Source organism: Colias philodice, chromosome 9 (genome assembly GCF_061535455.1).
Source record: "Colias philodice isolate Cphi_HAF_F1 chromosome 9, ilColPhil1 Martin Lab GWU primary, whole genome shotgun sequence".
NCBI classification, from domain to species: Eukaryota; Metazoa; Arthropoda; class Insecta; order Lepidoptera; family Pieridae; genus Colias; species Colias philodice.
Window position 1 is genome coordinate 2,456,717 of NC_143094.1, and position 16,734 is coordinate 2,473,450.

The 16,734-nt window shown below is 33.2% G+C and overlaps 2 protein-coding genes across 3 annotated transcripts in view; one reads left to right on the forward strand and one right to left on the reverse strand.

Moving 5' to 3' along the window:
- LOC149485675 (CD63 antigen-like) overlaps positions 1-16,734 on the reverse strand; it is a 32,780-nt gene that overhangs the window by 776 nt on the left and 15,270 nt on the right. Inside the window, exons 2-5 of one of the 2 annotated variants that reach the window (XM_089698904.1) lie at positions 13,150-13,338; positions 9,334-9,504; positions 8,069-8,281; positions 6,894-6,952 (exon numbers count right to left, since the gene is read on the reverse strand). In XM_089698904.1, the coding sequence (XP_089555030.1) occupies positions 6,894-6,952; positions 8,069-8,281; positions 9,334-9,504; positions 13,150-13,338 (632 nt within the window). Of the gene's footprint in view, positions 1-6,853; positions 6,953-8,068; positions 8,282-9,333; positions 9,505-13,149; positions 13,339-16,734 lie in introns of both variants that reach the window. The other variant, XM_089698903.1, reaches the window with a different exon arrangement.
- LOC149485676 (uncharacterized) lies at positions 48-2,927 on the forward strand. Its single transcript, XM_089698902.1, has one exon. The coding sequence runs from the start codon at positions 404-406 to the stop codon at positions 1,262-1,264; it is 861 nt and encodes a 286-aa protein (XP_089555028.1). The 5' UTR covers positions 48-403; the 3' UTR covers positions 1,265-2,927.

Here is a 16,734-nt window from a genome sequence, read left to right on the forward strand (position 1 = left end):
TGGAAATATTTAAACTATTAAACCTCCTCCTACCTACCTACCTCTTCCCCCCGGACCGTCGTTAGATGTACACGTTTGCGCGGTTGTTTTAATTAATTAATTGTTGTTATAAAAGTGATTTAATTCAAGTACGAAAATAGGAGTGCATAACTTTTGAAGAGGTTCGTTGTACGCCTTTGAAGAAAAAATAGCAATCTCCTCAGTAGTGCTGCTGCCCTGGTACTTTGGCAAAAAAATTGGCCACTCAAGAGGTACCGTAAATCTCATTTGTCTAAACTTTATCAAATCAAATGAAAGTGCACCCAACAGTCTGCACTGAATAATTGCTATTGGAAGCATCAAAGTGGGCGTGTCGAGCTAAAAATAAAACCTCCTATAAAATTCTTAGCGCCTAGTAATTAATATGGATAAACAAGACAAATCTTTGTCGGAAACTAATATTCCCGATCAACTTGTGCGCACTCCACCGACTTATTTTATTACACAACGTAATAAACGGGGCAGAGAACTTGACTGCGAGCACGATTTTGACTCTTTTCGAAACGAAATAAAGGCTATGTTAGTGCAGCAACAAACGGAAATTAGTAAGATTCATAATACTCTCGTAGAAATTAAAACTACAAATTCTAACATAGAAAGTTCTATGTCGTTCCTAGCGTCTCAGAATGAAGAGTTAAAACAAAAAATTGAACAGTTAGAAGTGCAATCTAAAAAAGATAGAAATTATATTACCATTCTAGAGGACAAAATTGAGGATATGCAACGAGAAACACGTAAGACGAACATCGAAATTAAAAATGTACCTAAAAATATGAAAGAAACTAAGGAAGACTTATTGAACATGGTTTTATGCTTATCGAAGAACATAGGTTGTAATATCGATAGGAACGATATCAAGGATATATATAGAATTCAGAGTAAACGAGACATAAATAAAACCCCTGTTGTTGCTGAGCTTTCGTCTACCATTAAAAAAACTGAACTTTTAAGAATGGTGAAACAATTTAATATAAAAAATAAGGAAAAACTATGTGCAAAACACTTAGGATTTAGAACTGAAGAATACTCCCCGGTATACGTCAGTGAGCAATTGACAGCTAAAGCTGCCCGTTTATACTTTCTCGCGCGGGATCTAAGTAAGTCAAAGGATTATAAGTTCTGTTGGACTGCATTTGGAAGAATATATGTAAGAAAAACTGATAATTCACCTATATTAATTATAAAAAATGAATCCAAAATTCAAACTCTCATGCAAGATAAATGACTATATAAGAAGCCAAAATACTATATTTTTTGTTTATTTAACTTCTATTTATATTGTATAAACTATTGTTATAAGTCAGTATTAACGTTAAACAATTTTTATTTTACTACTATAACATGTAAAGAGAACAGAACAATTTTCATTAGTACTCAACTTAATCTAATACAAAAACTCAACATATATATTGTCAACATACTATCTCACTATATATTTGTAATGGACTATATTACACTTTCAACTTCAATTTATACATACACTAAAAATGCACTCCTTACACTATTAAAATATACTAATAATTATATAAAACTTAAAAATGTAATGCATACTTTAAATGAATTCAAACATTTTATTATAGAGTATGGATAGTTCACTTAATACTTTGCATGAATTAGATAATATAAATATTGCGGAATCTAAGGAATGTACTACCCACGATTTTATAACTTTGTACAAAATACAAAAATCCGATCTTACCATAGTATGTCAAAATATTCGTAGTATTTATAAAAATTTGGAAGACTTTAAATTGAATCTTGTACAACTACAAATCTTGCCTGACTTTATTATTCTTAGTGAGTGCTGGCTGGACAGCAACAAATCTTTACCCATATTAAATAACTATACCTCATATAATACGAGTCAACACATAAACCACTGTGATGGTGTAACAGCATATGTAAAAAATATCCATTCGGTAAATGTAAAAGAAATTAATATTTCACAGGCATCTTGTATACAAATCAGTTTTAAGGAATTCATTTTGATCGGAATCTATCGGTCACCGTCTAATATTAATGCTGAAATTTTTATTAATTCATTGAGTCTTCATTTAGAATCCATAAAAAACTGCAAACAAATTATTTTGACTGGAGACATAAATATTAATTTAATTCACAAAGTTAATGAAAGTTTTCATGATAAAACAAATAGACTTAGATATTTAAATATGTTATCAACACATGGTTTACTTCCGGGACACATAATACCCACGAGAGATAAGAACTGTCTCGATCATTTTATGTTGAAAATTGATCCTAAAAATAAAGCTTCTATTGCGGTGATAAAAACAAGTACTTCGGATCATTATACAATTTTTCTAAAAATAAAAAAATTATCTAATAAAATAAAATGTAAAAACAAATGTAGAAGTTTTTTGGATTATGACAATGCATTAAAAAGCCTTCAAAACTCTAACATTAATGATTTATTTTTATGTGTTGATGCTAATATTTTGGCTCAAAAATTAATAAATTTATTACAAAAACATATAATTGACAATACTTTGGTAAAAATTATTCCGAATGTGCAACGTATTTTGAAACCGTGGATGACTCAAGGGGTATTACGATGTATTCGCAATAGAAATTATTTACAAATAAAGCTTCGATCTGACCCACAAAATCATGTATTGCAAATCACATACAGACGTTATAGGAATTATTGCACTAGTCTCATTAAAAAGCTAAAGCGTAGATATGAACAAGAACAAATAGCTAATGCTGCCGGAAACCCTAAGATGCTCTGGAGAACCATCAATAATATTACACAACGGAAGACATTGCATGATAAAAATATTGAGCTACTATCTATACAGTCAACCCCTCATAAAAGTGTTAACCTCGTCAATGATTTCTTTGCCAATGTTGGAAAATCACTTGCTGTAGAGATTCTATCCCGCCCAAGTTATAGTCCTAGCTCAGCCACATATTTAACTTCGAGTTCCCATGGTTCATCTTTTGTTTTGTTGGAGGCTGATGATGATGAGGTTAAATCTGTGTTGATGAGTCTTAAAACAGATAGCGCACCGGGATACGATAATATTACTACTAAATTTTTAAAGCAGGCCGGGGATATAATTATACCTATAATGACTCATCTTACAAACCTCTGCTTTACAACAGGAGTCTTTCCGGACGCTCTGAAATTGGCCTTAATAACGCCTGTGCACAAGGGTGGGAATAAAGACGATCCCAATAATTACAGACCCATCTCAGTCCTCCCAGTAATGGCGAAAATTCTAGAGAAATTATTAAATAACCGTTTAACTTCTTACCTACATAAATTTAATTTACTATCTTGCTCGCAATTTGGTTTCAGACATGGTTTAAGTACTGAAGACGCTGTTACAGCTCTGACGTCTTTAATCGTTAATCAAGTAGATGTAGGAAACAAATGTATAACTGTATTTCTAGACATAAAAAAAGCATTTGATAGTGTCTCTATCCCCATCCTTGTGCAGAAGCTAGAGCAAATCGGTATACGAGGTACTTCTTTAAACCTATTTCGGAGTTACCTCACAGATCGTAGACAAAGGGTCAAGATAACAGAGCATTGTAGTGATGATTCTAAGGTATTTTATGGTGTTCCGCAGGGGAGTGTATTGGGACCAACCCTCTTTTTGCTTTACGTTAATTCATTATGTGATATGTCTTTGACAAATGGATATGTGTTTTCATATGCAGACGATACAGCTGTTGTATTTTGTGGGAGAGATTGGGAAGAAGTACAAAATAGTGCTGAAATTGGTTTAGCTAAAATCGCACAATGGTTAGAAATGCATCTCTTGACTCTTAATATAGCCAAAACCAACTACATCTGCTTTGCTAATTACATTAGAAATCAACCTAATATTAATATAAAAATTCATTCTTGCCCTAACCGTGATAAATTAAACTGTTCATGTCAACAAATCACTAAAGTATCTAACACAAAATATCTCGGAGTAATCATAGACGAACGTTTGTCGTGGCATCTACATCTAGAACTCCTCATGACAAGGACTAGAAAGTTTGTATGGTTCTTCAAGACCCTAAGACATGTTGCAACTACAGATTTGCTGAAAATTGTATATGTGTCTCTTGTTCAATCGGTGCTTACATATTGTATTACGGTATGGGGAGGGGCTACCAAAACAAAATTTCTAGATCTTGAGAGGGCACAAAGATCTTTACTTAAGGTTATCCATTTTAAACCTTATAGATTTCCGACTCAAGAATTATATTCAGTGTGTGATGTTCTTACAGTTCGAAAGCTTTACGTATTAAATATTGTTCTGAAACAACACAAAAGTTTAAAATATGATCCTAAAGTTGATAATAGAAGGAGGAAAACATGTGTGGTTCCCAATGTACTTGTTAAAACCGCATATGCTCGAAGACAACAGGCTAAACAATCTTCTTGCCTATACAACTTAATAAATAAAGCCTTAAATATATACCCTAAAACAGCGAAGGAGTGTAAATTGCAACTAATTAAATGGTTAAAAAATAAAAATTATGAGGAAATAGAAGACTTATTAAAATTAAATAAAATAAATTAAAAAAAAAAAGCAACATATTATATAATATACACACTACACACACACTCTCTCACAAACACACACGCACATTCACACACTCACTCACACACACACACACACACACAAAATATACACTCGTTCTGTTCCCTATAATACATATATCTAAATAAATTTTACATATTTCTCTTTATATAAGAAAATGTTATTCGTGTAACACTTAAGCATAATGTACTGTCGGAAGAGCGAGATGTCCTAACACAAGCATTTAATTGCTTAAAAGGATGTCTCAATGACTGTTAAATTGTAATACTATTTGTTACAGAATAAATATTTTTGATTTTTGATTTTGATTTTTGATTTTGATTAAAAAATATTATAAAGTTAGTACAAAATATTGTAAATATATGTCATTGTCACTGGTACCGTCGAGGGAATTAATCACAAATAATTAATTAATTAGATAAAACAACACAACTAAAGTGTAATACTTATACCTAGCTGTGTTATTTTCAATACCAAACCACAATTGCAAAAAAAACACACAAAAACCAACAAAACTCATGCAAATGTTGCCACTCTCCACACAAATATCTATTTTGTGCAAATTTTTTAATTCACCAGTTTGTAGATAAACTTCCCATATTATATTCCCTGTAACCTTGTACTAAAATTAACATAACTACTAGAAACTTCCTTCCCCAAATTATGACGTCATGCATGCGTCATAAAAACGAGAATTAAAATAACTTATGCCATCCCTTTTACTAATTTATTAAATTGAATACTTTTCTATTTTCAATAAATAATTATCGCTGGCAATTTATTTTAAAGTAATTTTTTTGATGATCCTTTATCAGAATAAATTTCTTTCCCCAAATTATGACGTCATGCTGGCTCGCCATAAAAACGAGATACTTAAAATAACTTATGCCTTCTCTTTTATTAATTTACTTTATTGAATACTTTTCTATTTGAATAATTAATCATCGCTGGCAATTTATTTTAAAGTAATTTTTTTTACTATGATCTTTTATCAGAATAAATTTCAAATAAACTTACCAGTTTTCCGGGGAAAAAAGACCTTATTCGGATATATAAAAAGACGCACATAGTTTGTTTTAATATTTACTCCAAAAACAGAACAAAATGTAACATTGAAACAAAATTGGCACATGAATCTTTGAGACGTTATCAAAACTAACAATATAAAATTTTACTCTTACAATATTATTTTGTACCTCAATACAATCTCTTAACGGGAATTGTAATTCTAAAATATCTCAAAATCGTTATATAAATCACTACAACATCAAAGTTAAAACGTTTACAAAAGCTATTCACAATGTTCTCGAATGTTCGAGATAAAACCAAAGCGATCCATTCTCTCTATAGCGCACATAAATGTTAGTAAAGCTGAAGCCATATTAATTACAAAGTTTTGTTGGAGCTAAAATAACCAAATGTCCCTTGGGCATAATAAGTAATGTACGCTGTCTTAACCCTTACATTATAAGTAACTAGACGAGACATGTTATTTACTTTATTAAAATATAGATAATTTAAAGAAAATGTTATATTAATTTGATATGTACTACACTAAATATTGAAATTGTAAACTTTTGAGATGGTTATTTTAGCTCTTGAACACATAAAAAAAGAAAGACAGCTTATATTTTATAACAAAGGGTAGTTTATTGTACTTGCAGTTTATTTAATTTATTGTGCTATATTACATTTAAAAGAAATAATAATTTATGCATTTATATTTAACAAAAAACTTTAAATAGACCTAAGTATTTAAAAAAAGTTTGACATTTCAAGACTTTCTGTAGAAAATCGAAATTTACTTTATTATTATATTGTGCATATTTATCTTAACTTTTTTATATAAACTGTCTTTCTCTGAACACCACACTTAAATTTTAACATTTCACAAAGCTTAAAAATTAAACCCACATGTATTTGTGTGCCCACTGTTTATGAAAACTGTTTATTTTCAATATTTAATAAAAAAATTAAGAAAAATATGAGTTACCAAATGTATTTTCAAAATCAAGCTAAGCATTATAATTATAATTATATTTAACAAAACAACCAGTTTTCTTAAAATCAGTTTTCATTAAACTCCATTTGCAAAAAATATATATAAAAACTCAAAAAAAAAAAAAAAATTTTTAAATAAATTTCTTTCTCCTTTAATTAACAGCAAATGGAGTTTATCCAGAGTCATGCAGTGACCACAGTCAGCTGAGAATTAGGTAAAAATTAAAAAAAAAACCATATAAGTGTAGGTACCAGTTCTAATGTACTAAATATTAGTAGCCTAGAGACCTTCTATCCATGTTCCGGATGGAGTTCGCGAGGCACAGCGCGAATAGTGCTCCGACCACCTGGAATCACAAATTTATATTTATATAAAAAAAATAACAAACCAAATAATTAATAACCCTTAGATTTTTGACGTGACAACGTCTTATTATAATTCGATACAGCCGGCTGCACACACGAAAAAACATGACTCATGCGGCGTTAGCTCGCGCTCTGAGGCGTTCCATGTAAAGCTTTGGTCTGGTGATCATGACGCACAACGCTGAGGTATGCGCCCCAACGCAGCGTCACGACGCAGCATTTACCGTCCCTGCGGAGAAGTGGTCAGTTGATTTTGCCGCAGCTACCAAGGTAGACGTGAACATGAACAATTTTGCTGTAATTATCAAACTTCTAAGTTTTTTGTCTTTATCTCTTATATATAAAATTCTCGTGTCACAATGTTAGTCTGCATACTCCTCCGAAACGGGTGGACCGATTCTCATGAAATTTTCTGTGCATATCGGGTAAGTCTGAGAATCGGCCAACATCTATTTTTCATATGTACCACGGGCGAAGCCGGGGCGGACCGCTAGTTTTTTATATAAAGAAGGATAGCTGTGAACTAATTCTATTAAATTGTCTTCGAAAAAATTCATATTGTCGCATTCATATATTATGCCGTGACGCATATCCGCACACCGCAGCGTTCAATCGAGAATGACGCCGCGCTGTGCGGGAGTACACCTCCCCACTCACCGCGCTTGCCCTTCGCCGCGGACGCATACTGCGACGGAACAAGAGAACATTGTCGACGATTTTCATATGATTGAGTGTCCGGCATCGCAAACCGTATACCTCAGCGTTGTGCGTTATGATCACCAGACCAAAGCTTAAGGCTTGAAGTGCGAGCGAGAGCGAGGAACGAGCGACAAAGAAGCACAAACGGACGTTGTCACGTTCAACTATCGTCAGTTTTACAGACAACCAATTTTTTTTATTTTTTGTTTGTTACTGATAACATTAAAGTTAGTTTATTGAAAAAAATTGGGAGCTTCACCAATCCTATGACAATAACATTCTATTTGGATAATTAGATTCCCTACAAACTTATACCAGCATACACACCAACAATATTGAATACTGGATGTCTTCCAAATTTTTTTTTTCAATGCGCCTCCTTACTCTAACAATCTTACCTCAATACAAGCCACCCCTATAGCCATTCCAGCGATCGTCTTGTTCCACTTCTCATACAAATCTGCGACCCTAGGCCCGCAGCCCGTAGTATTAGCGTCTGCGACGGTACAAGTGTCGCGGAGAGCCTTGCCGATCACGCTGAGACGAGAGCAGCAGGAGTTCGGGAGGACGAGTCCGTAGTCAGCTGCGCTGTACTTGCCGCAGCATTCCAACTGGAATTATATGAATTGGATGTTTTAGGGATATTAATAATTGTCACGATTTATGATAAGTACCCTTAAACCTGGTAATCACATTTGATCCTTTGGGACCTTTAATGTTAACGTTCCTGAGGCGAGAACATTTCAACATGCATGAAACACGCAGTTGCCTGCAACAAGTTGACGGTAACTCCTCGATATATTCATTCAACTTGCTAAGCAAATTTTTACCATCAGTAAAGGGCAATATACAAAAGTTGTGACTGCGGTGGAAATAAACTGGCTGATTATGATGATGATTTATCATACACAGTTTAACTTTGGTTTAGTGGTCACCCAAACCACTAACAACGTAAATGACTATACTAAGAATAGACATAAATGCAAAGGTAATTTTAGATTGACTTCCTCCTCATCATTCGACGTTTTGTATTATATGATATATCATATAAAAGGAGACTTAAATTAAGGTGGCCAGTTGCCTTAGCAACGCCTCAGGGCAGTTTTTACACGTGTTTTACATATTGATTTTTATACGTTACGAGGGTTGTTCACAAAACAAATTTAGCAACACCTACCCTGTTTAAATATAACATCATTGGGGTAATAGAGTTCAAGGAACAAGCTAACAGGGAAAATTGTAAGGATGGAAAGTTTTTCAGAGAAGTCTCTGAAAAAGTTTCGATTTCATTACGAAACCATTTCTAAGAAATAAGAAGTGAAAGCCTTCGCTACAGGTCTGCCTTACCATTATTATGTATGTGAAAGTAAGGATATTTGTTATTCAGTTACGCCATGGACGACGATGTGGGTATATTAACACATTGAATATAATACTTGTTTTATCCTCCTGATAAAACTCGACAATGAATTCGAGGAAGGTCAGCTATTGTTTATTACATCATTTCCTTTAATCAAACCACATGGAATTTCAATTTTAACGATGTTATATATATTCGTAGGATATGTTGATGAATATTATTAGGAAAGTTAATGAACCTGAAAATCGCAAATTATGATGTATGTATGTAAATTGTAACTGAATGTTGGTAACTCTATCTTACCTGAGTCTGAATGTTGTCAAAAACGGCGTTGGCTGCCGGGTCGGTGGCTCGCTTGTCGAACACGGTGTTCACTGTCTTGACCAGGCCCTCCTTGATAGTCTGCGCGAACGTGAACATGAGGACTCCGAGCACCACTTGCATTATGATCACGACTAGCAGGAAGATTGCGTACTGGAATGGCAAAGTATATGGTTAGTTTGGTGTTTGGTAAAGAATTTTGTGTTAAAGTTTTAGAGGTAAGTACATAAACAATTTTTTGTAAAGAGAGAGGAATAGTATTTCAACACGTCTTAATTATGATTCCTTTCATACAATGTCTCTCTTAACACTTTCAAAAGGGAATAATGAAGACAAAAAGGTGACATTCAAAAACTACTATATTTTATAATGACTAGAATGTTTAACATTCTGTTTCTGGGTTGTTAATTTTTTTACAATCATAATATTTACCATTCATCTAGGATTTTGGATAATATTTATAAACGCTCTATAATTTTGTACAAAAGACAGATATTAAGTTCAGGCATCCGTACAACTTCATCCATTGTGTCCAGCTTTAGGGGTCAATAAATCTGCTCTTTTGTTCCGTTGGAACCAAACAGTGGAAATGAGAGTTTTGAATTTATTGTGTTATTTATTTATAAATTTAATCTACAAAATTCACGCAAACTATTCTAAAGTCAATTTTATTGAGTTATTTATTTATTTTTGGTATCAATCTCTATTGTAACTCATGGTTAGGGAGCCAGGTGAAAATTTGGTTAACTATTTCCTCTCAAGAGATAATTCGTCAGACGCATGAGAGTATAGTATTATAAAGCCTCGTGAACGTCAGCTGGCGCTCGGTTGGGGGGGTGAGCGGTTGTAGCCTCCCACGCACATAGGAAAAAAAATACATTCATTCATTCATTTCCTCTCAGCTAAAAATTTGTCAAATTGTAGCTAACCCAATATCTCAACGAAAAAAAATAGTCAGCTGGTTAGAATATGGTGTATTATACGTCAGCTGGTGTCTCGAACATGAAAGTTAAATTTAAAGAAAAATTTATTTTCCGTTATTTCCTCTCAAACAAAAATTTACTTGATGATAGCTTATATGTAACTGTGGATAAATATATATGTCAGCTGGCTGTATCTTGGTGGAAAAACCGTCAGCTGATACGGGAGGCTACAACCGCTCTTCCCCCCAACCGAGCTCCAGCTGACGTTCACGAGGCTTCATAATACTATACTTTGATGCATTTTACTAATTACCGCTTGAGAGGAACTTGGTCATAAAATCTGTTGCTGGCTCCCGGACCATCAGAACTCTAGGTTCCCTTTAATTAATAAAGTCAGCAAAACTATAGTAACTTTTTATTATACACTAGCAATGCCCTGCGGTTTCACCCGCATAGATAACGATATCGTTACAGTGAAAAGTCTACTATAGGTCGGACTATAGGTTTAATTTTTAATCACATGAAAATCACCTTTACCCCGTCCCACACTACGGCCTTTTTTTTGTTTTAGTGGGGAAATCTTTCATAGATACCCACGGCCTCCGGGGGAGGGGCCGTGGGTTATGTCGGATTCCTACCGACCAAAACCCCACTGTGTTCCGTCAAGATGCATATTGGTAGAATTCCTCCGTGACCCCCGCACTACGGCCTGCTCGAACAGTATACCTACTATTTTCTGTAGATTGATACTTTTAAAAATTCCTTTACATTTATAAGTTACAATATTTTTAGTCCTAATTGGATGCTTTATAAAAATCAATATCATTTATATAATAAGTATATGAACTTGTGTTCATCGCGCTTTGTAAGCGGGTCACGTTAAAATACAGGAACCGACTCTTTAGTATTTACATTAGGAGCATATAAATTATTAGAACCTGCTTCATACTATAGCTCGATTCGTTACTAATATTATTATTTATTAACACACATGAATATAGCAAAGAATATAAAGTATTAATACGTTGATTTATATGTCTGTTTTATTTCTAGTTTCAAAGCATATTGTATTTAATTATCATATTTGAAACAACTGCATTGATTGTCAAGTTTAAATTGAAAGTTACAATTATTGTAGGTACTACCAAAATTGCTCATCAATCTTTGTGAAGTTTAAGTAAAGATACAGTAATGTATTTTTAATTAATTTATAATCACTTATCAAAACCTTGTGGTTGTCAGTTTGAACAGCTTCCCCGATAACCTTGTAACTTGTAAAACATCGAGACATTTATTTACACAATTTTGTGAGGCAAAGATTGACAAACAAGTGGCATATATAAGTGGAACGAAAGTCGCTTTCGAAGCGGTGATAATGCTTTGTTTGACTAACAATTGGATTTTACCGACACCGCTGTAAACACATTCTGTTTGGGAATTCTTTCGCATACGGTTTGCGATGGTCTTCGAGTGAGTTAAATAGCATTTTGGTGACATACATTTTTATTCTGTGTCTTTACGTTCAAGCAAGAAATGGAATACTGAAGAAGATATTTGACTTATCGCCATTATGTATTAAAATTGATAAATGATATGGGCTGTATAATAGACATAGTAAAATTGTACAATATTAGCTTAATAGCATAATATGGCTACTTGGCAGTAAATGACTAAATATTACGTAATAGTCCTTTTCAAAGGTATCGCGTGTTCACAAATAACATGAAAATAATAGATTCGCATGTTGCAAAATGTTTTCTTGGAATATTGAAGGACATTTGCTAAAGATTACTTGAAATATAAGATGTATAGAATAAAAATAACGAAACAGGAAAATCGACATATCTATTTATACAAGTTATTTATACTTTTTACAATATATTACGATCATTGTGTAGAATATTATGCATTCTTACGCACATATACACACGCAGAGGAATTTAATAAACCACCAATATTTATAGTAAAAAAACGAACATGGTCAACTAATCCCAAAGCAATGATGGCAATCTAATAAAAGCTTGTTATAATAATTACAACAACTAACAACTACTTCACCTTCAATTTTCAAAACATCATTACAAAATTAACAGCACGCAATATTATTTATTGTATAAAAATACGCAATTATAAAAAACAATAAAGGGTGTGGTCCGTCGATATGGTAACAAGACACACCCTGTCTGGTAAACTGTGATCAGGATAACAATAAATTAAAGTATCCTGTACATTATATATCCTGTAAGTTCATAAGGAGTGGAGATAATCCTAATCCGAACCTTTTCCTTTTCTACATCTAAGATATCCGACACTAATTGGCCCTTCTGGGTGTTTTCTTACGACACCTTTGCCCTTCTTTTTTAATCGAGAGAAACTTACGTTTCCAGTGTATAAAAGAAATCGTGCTAAATTTTACAATCAACTCCGTATAATGGACTGTGTTATAAAAATATCAAGCAAATGATAAATGAATGCATCCATAAAAACTTTGTTTATCGTAAACTAAGAAATAATTACACTGAAACAAGATGCTTGTTATTTATTATTGGATTTAGCTGGCGTCGTATGCACTCTTATTTTCATTCATTCATACAAAAATCAAGGAAATCACAAAGATCTTAGTGCCAAGTACTTCCTAATAATATCTGATACCATATAATTACATAGATTGTCATTTTAAGTAAGAGTTGAGCTAAACAGAACATCTATATCAAAATTCCAGAAATACTGTGAAACTGGCCTTAATTTTATTGAAAAAGCTAAATTCCGTTTTTATATATTTGAAGCGGTGGTAAAAGTAAATATTTATTATATTATGAAGATTCAAAAGTTCTTCTAGAAGGAGTGTAATTGAATGAATAAATAGAACACATACCGTAACAACCATGCAGTGGCTCTCGCGAATCGCTCCGCAGCATCCAAAGAAGGCGATCACGAACATGATGGCTCCAATGATGATGAACACCCAGGGTGCGACGGTGAGGTGGCCCTGTAGCTCATCCTTGATGGGGGCCCAGTTGAGGAGTACTGCTACTCCGATACCAATTATGGCTATGCCGAAGATCTGTGGAAAGACGGAAATGAGTTAAAATATGAAATATTTTGGTAGGTAATTGTTAAATAGGAGTACTTAAGTAAAGGCAAATTTATTTGAAAGAGTAATGTAACTACATTTTTCAAAGACATGATTAATTGATTAAATTAAGGGATTAACCAATAAGTATCGTAGTTCAATTGATAGCTTAAGTAATTTCCATTTCAATTTCTCAATAGACGTAGATTGCATCAGACAAAATGAAAATCTATAGAAATACTAGCCCCGCCGGTCCGCCCCGGCTTCGCCCGCGGTACCTACATGTTTAAACTATCCTATCTCTCAAGTTGGATCGAACAGCACATGGTGTGCGAATTTTATTATAATCGGTGAAGTGGTTTAGGAGTCCATTGAAGACAAACATTGTGACACGAGATTTATTTATATATTAAGATTTTATGCATCTTAGATAAAAAAATATGTAGTTACAAACTAAAAGAAAATCATGTTTAGTTGTCGATTTCTAAATTCTAAGTTGCAATACCAACCTCTAAAACGAACATAGCAACCAGTTTCTATAAAATTAACATAGACCTATAGATATAGTTAGCGCAGTTTTATAGTTCTAACAAGCCATAAACACAAAGGTAAATATTTTATACCTTGATAAGGATCCGGCATCCGAGAAACCTCAGAGATTAATAATGATGAAATCATACCGGAATGTTTTGCTTCAGGAATAAGGAACAAAAGAACAAGGCGTAGAGCAATGTTAAAACATAAAAAAAGTTAAAAAAAGATGGCATTGAACACGTTTTTAGTATCGCCTTTTTGTGTCAAGTGCCGCCCCATTAGATCGGAATTATTTCTAGACGAACTAATGCACGAACCATGTGACTTCTAAATAAATACATATTATTGAATAGAACTGGCCGAATTAAATTATTAGTGTTTTGTATGATTCGGCTTAAAAATGATGTAAAAAAGGTTTTTATAATAAAACAGTACGTTACAAAACTAAGAACAAATACATAGTAAGTATAAAAGCTTTAGCACAGATGCGTTTTTGAAAATTTATATCCCTTCTGGGATTCAAATGAAAATACAAAACGTTTTTGACAAAATGAAATTTAAAACATTTAAAATTTATCAAGAACTAAATATTTAAAGGAAAAATACTGAACAACATTTAATCATTACTTAGGTAGGTACGTATTTTTTGTTATTTTAAAAGCAATTTCAGGAGGCCGGATATTTAGATTACGTGTACCGAGCAGGTACTATTAGTGCTCATTACCGCGCAATTAACTTAAGTGATAAATTGAAACGAGTACAGCTATGGATGACTAAGCGTAGTATTTGGATAGAGCTGGCAAGAGTGATTATAATTATAAATTGAGCTCAAATCCAATCAAAGTGCAGTGTTTTCCGACCCTGAATAATATGTACCTATAAATAATGACCTTTTAGAAAAAATATGTCATAAAAATTACAGATAATTTGATCCTTGAATTTTACGTTAAATTTGCGTTATATGTATATACATACTATGGTTATTCAGTTATTCACAGCAAACGTTATTTTGTCGTTTCCCGTTGTCTTATTTAGGGCCGATTTTTCAATGCTTGGATAAAACTTATCCGTCCAATAAAGTATTACACGATAATATTAAAATGTCACGTAAACTGGCAAATACGGGCAATTAGAATACGTTTTTAAAATGGTAGTTTTATACATTATTCGACGAATAAGTTTTAACCAAGGATTGAAAAATCAGCCCTTAATGTGAGAGATTTGTCTGTCAAATAAATTAATTAATTTCTTACGTTACGCTTTTGGTCCGGGAGCCAGCAGCAGATTTTATGACCAAGTTCCTCTCAAGCGGTAATTAGTAAAATGCATCAAAGTATAGTATTATGAAGCCTCGTGAACGTCAGCTGGAGCTCGGTTGGGGGGAAGAGCGGTTGTAGCCTCCCGTATCAGCTGACGGTTTTTCCACCAAGATACAGCCAGCTGACATATATATTTATCCACAGTTACATATAAGCTATCATCAGGTAAATTTTTGTTTGAGAGGAAATAACGGAAAATAAATTTTTCTTTAAATTTGACTTTCATGTTCGAGACACCAGCTGACGTATAATACACCATGTTGTAACCAGCTGACTATTTTTTTTGTTGAGATATTGGGTTAGCTACAATTTGACAAATTTTTAGCTGAGAGGAAATGAATGAATGAATGTATTTTTTTTCCTATGTGCGTGGGAGGCTACAACCGCTCACCCCCCCAACCGAGCGCCAGCTGACGTTCACGAGGCTTTATAATACTATACTCTCATGCGTCTGACGAATTATCTCTTGAGAGGAAATAGTTAACCAAATTTGCACCTGGCTCCCTAACCATTTGTTGTTTTTGCAATCATCGTAACCGCTGGTGCGGAAGTTTCAATGGCATGGTATGACATTATATTATGAAGTAACTAAGAGCTACATTTCAATCCTAGGTTCAAACTAAAAATTATAGTGAGTAATATTTGCTCAGCTTTAGATATTTTAAAGATGGTGTTATATTATTATGAAATATACTTTAATGGTTGAATAAAAGGATGAAAAAATCAGCCCTTATGCTACTTTCAAAACAGAAAAATATACGTTTTGTTGCGATCCGAACTCTTGTACCTATATATAAACGTTACTTGGGAGCGAAGAACTTTTACTTATTCTGGTCGATAAATCGTGTGTAATGTTATTTAAATACCAATTTAGTTTGCATACTATATGTACTGTTTAAACATTTACGTTAGAATTGGCGGCTGTACTACAAACACGACAGAAATATCTTGACCCCATCCCGCGTGTAGTGAGGCTTATGTCATCGACATCATTAACAAGATATTGTTTTGGGTTTTACGTAATTAATTAAGTAAATTACTATAATTAAATCATTATATTATGTACGGAGGTTTACAATAGCCTAAGATACAGTTTGGCAAATAATTAAGAAATAGAGGCCCAGTTTACAGGCATAGGCCTTTTTTGTATCGCCACGATTTAAATTCCGTTACTTCTTATCATCATCTTGAGTACTTTTCCATATTCATTGTTGACTTTAAAAAAAAAATTTCACGACGCTGTGCAGATGACGTCACGCAACTACGCGAAAATATCTACGAATAGCTTTATCCAGATGAACAACGAAATAATATATTTATTTTATTTATAACTCTTTATTGTACAAAACAATTTAAGACATGTGGTACACTAATAAGGTACAACAATTTTGCGCAATAGGCGGCCTTATTGCTACACAGCAATCTCTTCGAGGCAACCTGGTAGGAAAGGAAATATAATAGGTAAAGGACGAAGATGAAGGTAAATTTAGCCCTTTAAAATTTAAATAGTGTAAGTAGTATGAAGTTATTGTAC

Excerpts from the sequence above, each read along its gene's own strand:
- LOC149485676 (XM_089698902.1), top strand. The coding sequence starts at position 404 with ATGGATAAACAAGACAAATCTTTGTCGGAAACTAATATTCCCGATCAA.